A 9387-nucleotide genomic window follows, 5' to 3' on the forward strand; every position below is an offset into this window, starting at 1 on the left:
GCTTTTTCAAGCGTGGAGCACTCTTGAAGTCGACCTGTTTGCAACTCGGGTCAATGCCAAGTGCGACCTGTTCTGGGCCTGTCGCCAAACCTCCCTACAGGAGGGCTGCTTGGGAGCTGTATTTCTCCAGGATTGGGGCAACTGTCCAATGTATGCCTTTTCCCCGTTTCCCCTCCTGCTGAGGGTAGTAGCGAAGATTCAAAGAGACAATGCCCGGTGCATTGCGATCACCCTTTGGTAGCTGCGCCAGCCGTGGTTCTCCTTTCTTCTCCAGCTGGTGAATGGTGCGTTCGTTCTACTCCGAGAAAGCGTGGACCTCCTGACATCTCAACAAGGCCAGGTCTTGTATCCGGAGTTCTACCGACTCGCTAGTACCCTTTTCTGGGTTGTCCCAATCTGTTCTATCTATCATTGAGGCAGCCCATAAAACCTCCATGAGACAGTCTTATATTTATAAGTGGTCTCGTTTCGGCAAATTCACTAGACTCAGGGGTCAAGAACCTGAAAATGCTCACATACCATTAATTTTGGACTTCCTGGTATCCTTATCAGACTCTGGCCTATCACATTCTTCGCTAAAGTGTTATCTTGCCGCTATCTCGAGGAATTGCTAATGTTAGACCCTCCGTCACTCCCATCGCTCCGTCATGGAGTTTAGAGGACGTGTTATCTTCTTTAGTTACACCTCCCTTCGAGCCTTTGACAACAGTGGGCCTTTCTCATCTATCTTGGAAGGTAGCCTTTTTTGATAGCCATAATGTCCGCGAGACGCGCTAGTGAACTCTGTGCTGTTAGGGTAGATCCCCCTTACCTGAGGTTCCACAAGGACAAGCCCATATTATGCACAGATATTGCCTTTTTACCCAAGGTCTCCACCCGTTTTCACATGTCACAGGACATAGTCCTCTCCTTTTTTCAAAATCCTCATTTGCCCTTGGAACGAAGGCTACACCTTGACGTTTGTAGGGCGCTAGCTTTTTATGTGAGTAGAACAGCGGATTTCAGAAAAACCTCTAGGCTCTTTGTAAAGTATCGCAAGAATGTGAAGGGCCTACCGGTATCTTTGCAGCGTTTTTCATCATGGATTGTGTCAACGATTCATCTCTGCTATCACTTGGCCGGAAAAGATTTGGCTGAACATGTGAAGGGCCATTCAACAAGGGCAGTGTCTACTTCAACGGCTTTCATGAGAGGTGTACCACTAGACGCTGTCTGCCGAGCCGCCATTTGGTCTACTCCACTTACCTTTGTATCCCATTACAAGCTGGACGTAGCTTCCAGGAGGGATGCAGAGTTTGGAAGAGCAGTCTTATTTTCGGCAGTGGCATGACGCCCACCATTCAAGGTTAGTAGCTCGCTAATCTACCATATGTGCAATTCACAGTTGACTATGACAGGGAATTATAGGTTGCTTACCTGTAACTGTAGTTCCCTGAGTAATCACCTGTGAATTCGCACATTCCTGCCCATCCTCCCCTCGAGTGTCATGCCTTGCCTTCTGGCTGCTTTGCGGCGGAAGAGAACTGGAGGCTAGCCCCGCCCATGGGCTATATATACTTGAGGGGGTGGGCGGGGCGAGGCGGGGGTAAAAATGTCTGTTTTTATCTTTCCAGAAGATTCCGAAGCTGTCTGCGCAGGTGCAGAAATACCATATGTGCGAATTCACAGGTGACTACTCCGGGAACTACGGTTACAGGTAAGCAACCTGTAATTCCCTGAGTGGTCACCTGTGAATTCGTACATTCCTGCCCATCCTTCCTGCTTGCCATGCCTCCTCCTTCTGGCAGCTATTTGCGGCCGAAGAGAACTGGAGGCCGTAGCCCCTCCCCTGGCTACTTATACTATGGGGGGAATGGGCAGGGCTACCATAAAAAATGTTATTTGTCTTTCTAGAAGGTTCCGAAGTTGCTCTGCGCAGGCACAGAAATTACCACATGTATGAATTCACAGGTGACCACTCAGGGAACTACAGTTACAGGTAAGCAACCTATAATTCCTCATCATGACTAGAGCTGATGGGAGTTGTGGTATAGAAACATCTGGAAGGCTACAGTGTGTGTGTGTTTAGTCAAGAAAATGGGGTTGTAAACAAATGATAATTGGCCCTCTCTCTGTCTCCACGATTCTCCCACCATTGATTCAAGGGACCTTTGAAGGCAACTATAATAAGGCGGATGTGGCCCTCAATAGAAATGAATTTGACAGCTCTGATGTAAGGCCTGAGTTGAAACAGTTAGCAATAGAAAGCAGCACCACAAAAACTTTTGGTTTTGTCTTGTCAGATGTTCAAGAAACACAACAAGCAGCAGCAGATTTACATTTCTAAATAATAATAATAATAATAATAATAATAATAATAGTAATAGGAAGAAATGGAGAAATGAAAGCACTGGAATCTCCTTCGCACATTAATTTCATCACTTTGTTTTATGTGCGGCACTTTGAAGTCCTGTGAGCCGCACCGAGTCCCTTTGGGGAGACGGTGGCGGGGTACAAATAAACGTATTATTATTTTAGCATAAAGATTAGACTTCAGTGTTGCATTTAAATAGATGGAAAAGAAGGCAAGTCCCCATTTAATTCCCCAAAGCTCAGCCAGCAGAGCCAATGGTAAAAGATGGGAATCATAAAGTATATGGAGTCCACTTCACATAGGGAAACCTACCCATTTCCCTGTGCTCTTCAGATGTTTTGGCTGGAGCTAAATAGTGCTACCCTGCAATGGAAGCTATGGAGGAATACACATTACTATCCTTTAAATTGAAGGTTTTTTCCTTTGCCTCTGATCTCTCTTTATGCATTTGACTCATTAAAATCCTAGAGAAACTGGAACAGTTTGGATAGCACCCAGAAGAGAGCTGAAAAGGCGATGTTTCAAATACTCGCGCTTTGCTTTTCACTCGTAAATCCAGTGCTCTGTGGTGTCTTCCCAACAAGTCAATTCCTTTGGCTCGAACCACAGTGAGATCTCTCGCTGGGCGCTTTCTACAGAATCGCTCCCATGAATTACATTCCTGCGCGGAGAGAAACAGTTTAGTCTAATGTGTAGATGGAGACAGGTGTAACTTTGCAGTAAAGACTGAAAATTTGAGCAGCTGGCTAGTGATATGAAACTGGCTAAGAATTAGATTCTTTCATAATAGCCATATCACATCTGTTGCATGGTAAACGCCCCAGGTTTAAACCTTTGCATATTCATAAAGGACTGGGAAGGACCCTTGTTTGAAGCTGCTGCTGAGTGAGGATAGACTCAGTACTAAAAATAAGTGATCTCAACAGATGAGGGAAAGAAAGTGATGCAAAGATATACAAATATGGACATTTGGAAGGGGGAGGTACTTTTCTGGAGCTTTCCTTCTTTCTCCCCACTCCTTGGAAGCCAACTCCGTTTTCCTTCTGCCTACACTCTTTCTTGCCTACATCTCTTCCCAACTGGGGCTGAACAGCATAATCAAGTGGATGGGTCTCATATGTGTCATATGATGATGCACAAATTGCACTGCACTTTCCAGCCGACAAGGTATATGGTCTGTCATAGAGATGCTGCTGCCTTTTCCCCTCCAAAATATCATGAAAAAGCAAATCATAGACTCTCACTCACTTGCCAATGTCAATGCAGAAATCGCCCCGAATTGTTCCAGGCTTTGCATCGGCTGGATTTGTTTCTCCTATCATTGTGCGAGCGGCCTTCACTACTTCCAGCCCTTGCCAAACCTATGGAAAATTGGAAGATGAGGAACCTGAGTCACGCAGCAGCAGCCATCTTCTTGCTTTATCCCCCCTTTGTTACCTAGTCCACCTAAGACAGAAGAATAAGTGGCCCATGGGTTAGATGTGAAACCCAAACCTCCTCTAGACATTTCCAAAACACTCATTAAAATCCAGGGGGTGATTTTCAGGTGGTTTTTCTCTGAAACAAGCCCCAAATGTCCTGGAAATGCAAATGTGCATAGTTTAAGTCAGCCATGGCCCATAAATCCCTCCCTCCACACAACCTTGACCAAAAGTGTGACTTGAATGATGCCATATCCATCAGATGTGGTCTGTATGGAAGGAGTCTCTCCACCTGCCTATAACACATAAACATTTTTCTTGGGCCCCATAAATACTGCCATTTTACAACTATTTATTTAGACCAACAGCATCTCTTGATGAAGAAAAGAGAAGCACAAACATTCCACAGCATCACATGGTAAAAACCCCTAAGAAATCCATCAGCCTCAGTCATGAAGGGACGAGGGCCTGGAGTGGGAAACTACCAGCCAGGTCTAGGGTAAGCTTGGAGTGGAATTTTACCAGCCAAAGCAGAGAGCTCAGACAAGGGGAAAGTTCAAAAGGGAAATGCTTAATAGCAAGCAGGCGCAGGAGGGGAAGACGTAGGAGGGGGAATCGACTGCCGAGGAAATGCAGACACAGGAATATTCATAAGAGCTGGCATCAAAAGGGACAAAAGGAAGAGATAGAGATGAGGCATGAATTAGAGAAAATAGCCTTTGTGCATGCTCAAGCTGTTGACTTTCAAACTAAGCTGCCTTGTCCCAAGTGCCTTGTGTGGCACTTTCTTCTGTTCAAGCAGCATGGTGATTTGATCAAATAAACCTGTTGAACAATCTCTTTGCTTCCTGTGTTTGATTAGATGAAAAACACCCTGGAGGTTTTTGGGCCATTTGGTAATAGAGGGACATGACAGCACACCCCAACATCAGAAGAACAGTGTTGGGAAAAAACAAAAGGGAACAACAATAAAACAATGTAGTGTAATCATGTATTCTTTATATTCTGCCACTTACCATGGCCACAACAGGCCCTGAGCTCATGTATTTTATCAGGCGGGGATAGAAAGCATGTTCACGGAGAGAGATGTAATGTTCCTTCAGCAAGTCTTCTGAGGCCTGTTCAGTAGACAGATCAAGTCAACATATTAGTCATGCATATTGTCCATCAATCAACCCAAATATATTAATTTATCTGTAAAATGTAGGCATCACCATAAATGAGGGTATTAAAATGGCCAGTTATTTTGCAACCAATGTTCAGCTTCCAAACATAACCTGATCTAAATGCTCAAAACATTCAGTTTTTGAAGACTTAATTTCTTTTTGCTACATACAGAGGCCACTGGGTGATCCTCACCAACGTTTGTGATCACATGGCAATTGGCTGTGCTGCTTCAATCTTAACACAAGTTTTCTCTTTATTTCCATTTTTTTTTGGTAGAAGAAAATACTGAGTGTAACCATAAACATTTATTTTGGCGCAGGAAAATATTGGATTCGTACCTAACGTGACGAATGAAATGCTTTTTTATACTTAAAATAGTTATATAATTAGGCCTTGCTTACAACAGCTACATTTGTAAATCCAAGATGGCATCCAACTTGGTCCCAAATTTATTTTTGATGTAAGCGTACATTGAAAATCTTGATTCACATCAATAACTGGACCCAAAGGGGAGCTATTCATCCTTCCCAATAGTGGCACAAATTCAAATTCTGCACTTAAAGCAGAGCTACATTGAATTTAAATAAGCTCTTCATACTCTGGCATGCACTTTTCAAAAAGATCTTTTAAAAGATTCTTCACGGAAGCCCTAGACTTCTGCAGCACACATATTAGATCAAGAAGAATATAATACAAAAAAAAAAGAAAAGAAAAAAGAACAAAATATGAGAAATAACCCTGCACATTATCTTCATGAATTTCACCACTCACTAAAGAAAGGGAGATGAGATTAGACTGGGCAAGACAAAATGCAGGAATCTGGTAATTACACTATGAAACAATTTGCGGGAAAAATTCTGTTCTTGGTTTGAAAGTATTATTTCCTGCTTAATTGAACTGAGCTAATGACATCTAGTAACAAGGCAGCTTTGTAAGGAAGAGGTTACAGTTCAATGGCATTATGCTGGCTTTACAGATTATTCCCAAATTCTTCATCCAGCCTCTTTGGTTAAACCAGGCATGGGCCAACTTTGACCCTCCCTCTAGATGTTTTGGACTTCAACTCCCACAATTCCGAATATCTACCAGCTGTTAGGAACTGTGGGAGTTGAAGTCCAAAACACCTGGAGGGAAGGCCAAAGTTGGCCCATCCTGGGTTAAACTTAAAACCCTAACAAGGAATTCAGGCAAGGGCTCTTCTTACCTGCACGAGCTTCATAGCCACCAACTTGAAGCCCTTTTTCTCAAACCTCCAGATGATCTCTCCCACCAGATGCCTCTGGACCCCATCAGGTTTGATGGCAAGGAAGGTGCGTTCGTTCACTCCTGTGTAAGCTGGAATGAGAAACAAGAAATAAAAAATATTTTTATTATTTCCTTTTTTCCCCATCCCTTATCACTTTCCTTGTTCCTTTCCTTCTTTTTCCCCTTCCTACCTCTTCCCTTATTTTTCTCATTCATTTTTCTTTCTTTCTTTCTTTCTTTCTTTCTTTCTCCCCTTCCTCCCTTCTCCAGATCAAGAGAGGGCCTCCTTCACAATGTCTCCCAATGACTCAGCCCACTTCATTGAAAAAATCAGCAATCTCAAGCTAAATACCAACGACAAACTGATCAGCTTCAATGTGGTATCTCTATTTACCATGGTCCCGGTAGCAGACACCATGGCACTCATCAACCAGAAGTTCCCAGAAGACATCACAGCTCTGTTTCACCATTGCCTCACCACCAACTGCTTTCAGTGGGACAATGAGTTCTATGAACAGAAAGATGGAGTATCTATGGGGAGCCCTCTCAGCCCGGTCATAGCTAATTTCTACATGGAACACTTTGAAAAACAAGCCCTTGAAACAGCAACCAAAAAGCCCACTATATGGTTCAGATATGTGGATGACACCTTCACTATTTGGAGCCATGGAGAAGAAGAACTCAACAGGTTCCTGGAACATCTTAACAGCATCCACCCAAACATCCAATTCACCATGGAAAAAGAAAATGAAGGAAGACTGCCTTTTCTAGATGTCCTAGTCATCCGCAAACCAGATCAACAATTGGGTGACACCGTTTACAGAAAACCCACACACATGGATAGATATCTATATAAAAACTCCAGCCATCACCCAAGTCAAAAAAGAAGCACAATTAAAGCCTTGGCAGACTGTGCAAAAAGAATCTGCGAACCCCACCTCCTCCAAGATGAACTGAACCACCTGAACTGGGCTCTACAGGCCAATGGATATTCCACCTCAGACATCAGAGGAGCTGAAAGACCGAGAACAAGCCACGGGAGTAAAGATGAAGATCCACCCAGAGGAAAAGTGTTCTTGCCAAACATCAAGGGAACCACTGACCGCATAGGGAAACTGATGAGGAAACACAACATACAAACCACTTACAGACCCACCAAGAAAATCCAACAAATGCTACGTTCAGCAAAGGACAAGAGGGATCCTCTCACCTCTGCAGGAGTCTACCGTGTACCATGCAGCTGTGGACAAGTCTACATAGGGACCACCAAACGCAGCGCCCAGACACGCATCAAGGAACTTGAAAGGCACTGCAAACTACTCCAACCAGAGAAATCAGCCATAGCAGAGCACCTGATGAACCAACGTGGACACAGCATATTATTTGAGAACACAGAAGTGCTGGACCACTCTCACAACCACCATGTCAGACTACACAGAGAAGCCATTGAAATCCACAAGCATGTGGACAATTTCAACAGAAAGGAAGAAACCATGAAAATGAACAAAATCTGGCTACCAGTATTTAAAAACTCAAAAATTACAACAGCAAAACAACAGAGGGGAAACAAACAGGCACATAAAATCACTCTCAACAAAAGATTCCCCCAGGCACTTCCAAGCCATTGAATGCTAATCACCGGGAATGTGGCGCAGCTGGCTGAGTGTCAGCTGCATTAAGATCACTCTGACCAAAAGGTCATGAGTTCGAAGCCAGCCCGGGCTGGAGTGGGTGTCCAGCCATTGTGTAGCCCGTTGTCTACCTTTGCAACCCGAAAGACAGTTGCGTCTGTCAAGTAGGAAAATAAGGTACCACTTTGTGTGGGAGGCTAAATTCAGCTAATTTATGAGGCCATAAAGAAAAAAAAATACTCCGGGGAATGTGGAATGCGGAAGAACTTCATCGGTGTCGTTGATGGATGATGAAAAGCAGCAGCTCCCCTGGCGGCCAGAAAAAAGTTAAATAGCTTCGGTGTATTTGTCTGTTAAACGTTGTTTGTCAAACTGGCATTGAATGTTTGCCATATATGTGTTTACTGTAATCCGCCCTGAGTCCCCTGTGGGGTGAGAAGGGTGGAATATAAGAACTGTAAATAAATAAATAAATAAATAAATAAATAAATAATCAAGGTGATCAGCTGAAACATTCACACCTAGCCCCAGCAGACAAAAGTCCTTTGTCCCACCCTGGTCATTCCACAGATATATAAACCCATTTTTCCTACTTCCAACAGACCTCACTACCTCTGAGGATGCTTGCCATAGATGCAGGCGAAACGTCAGGAGAAAAATTGCCTCTAGAACATGGCCATATAGCCCGGAAAAACCTACAACAACCCAGTGATTCCGGCCATGAAAGCCTTCAACAATACAATGTCTCTAAAGCTTATATATGTCACCCTTCTTTCCCAGTGACATCACTGAGGGGCCACTCCACCTAGCAACCACCTTTTGTGGTACAAAAAGGCAGGGTGTGTGTGACATCACAGAGGGCTACTCCACGCAGGAATCTCCAGACTTGGATTTGGTTTTAACTGACATGACTAATTTATTGTTTTAATGAATTGTTTTAATGTAATTTTTATTATTTATACGTTGATGGCATCGTTTGGTGCTTATGTGAGGCTGCCCTGAGTCCCCTCTTGGGGGGAGAAGGGCAGGGTAAAAGTGTATGAAATAAATAAAGAAATAAATAAATAGGAACAGCCATCCCAGTGACGTCACTGAGGGGCCACTCTACCTAGCAACTGCCTTTTGTGGCACAAACAGGCAAGGCTTGTGTGTGTCTATTCACCTTTCTTTCTCATTGACATCAGAGGGATAATCCGCCTAGCAACAGCCAGCCCAGTGACGTTACTGAGGGGCCACTCCACCTAGCAACAGTCTTTTGTGGCACGAACAGGCAGGACATACACACACACATCACCCTTCTTTCCAAGTGACATCATAGAGGGGCCACTCCACCTAGCAACAGAATTTTTTGGTAGGCACACTTTGATTTATATACAGATATCTGCATCCTAACTCTGCACGTTTTGGCAGTGGCATTGTAAATGAAAAAGGGAGCGCTCACCTGCCTGGAAGATGCTGGCGAAGAGTCCCAGGAGGAAGAGCATGGCGGGAGAAAGAAAAAAGCCAGGCGGCTTTCTAACCGGAACCGGAAGCATAGCGCGGGCTTGCCCCCTTTCTCTTCTCTCCGGGT

General features: G+C 44.1%; 1 protein-coding gene across 1 annotated transcript; it reads right to left on the bottom strand.

The window, feature by feature from the left end:
- Positions 1 to 2408: 2408 nt before the first annotated feature.
- NME3 (NME/NM23 nucleoside diphosphate kinase 3) lies at positions 2409 to 9374 on the bottom strand. Its single transcript, XM_060786359.2, has 5 exons — positions 9259 to 9374; positions 6146 to 6276; positions 4791 to 4892; positions 3602 to 3714; positions 2409 to 3014 (listed from the first exon to the last, which is right to left on the bottom strand). The coding sequence occupies exons 1-5, from the start codon at positions 9350 to 9352 to the stop codon at positions 2897 to 2899; spliced, it is 558 nt and encodes a 185-aa protein (XP_060642342.2). The 5' UTR covers positions 9353 to 9374; the 3' UTR covers positions 2409 to 2896.
- Positions 9375 to 9387: the final 13 nt, after the last annotated feature.

Source organism: Anolis sagrei, chromosome X, assembly GCF_037176765.1.
Source record: "Anolis sagrei isolate rAnoSag1 chromosome X, rAnoSag1.mat, whole genome shotgun sequence".
Taxonomy (NCBI): Eukaryota; Metazoa; Chordata; class Lepidosauria; order Squamata; family Dactyloidae; genus Anolis; species Anolis sagrei.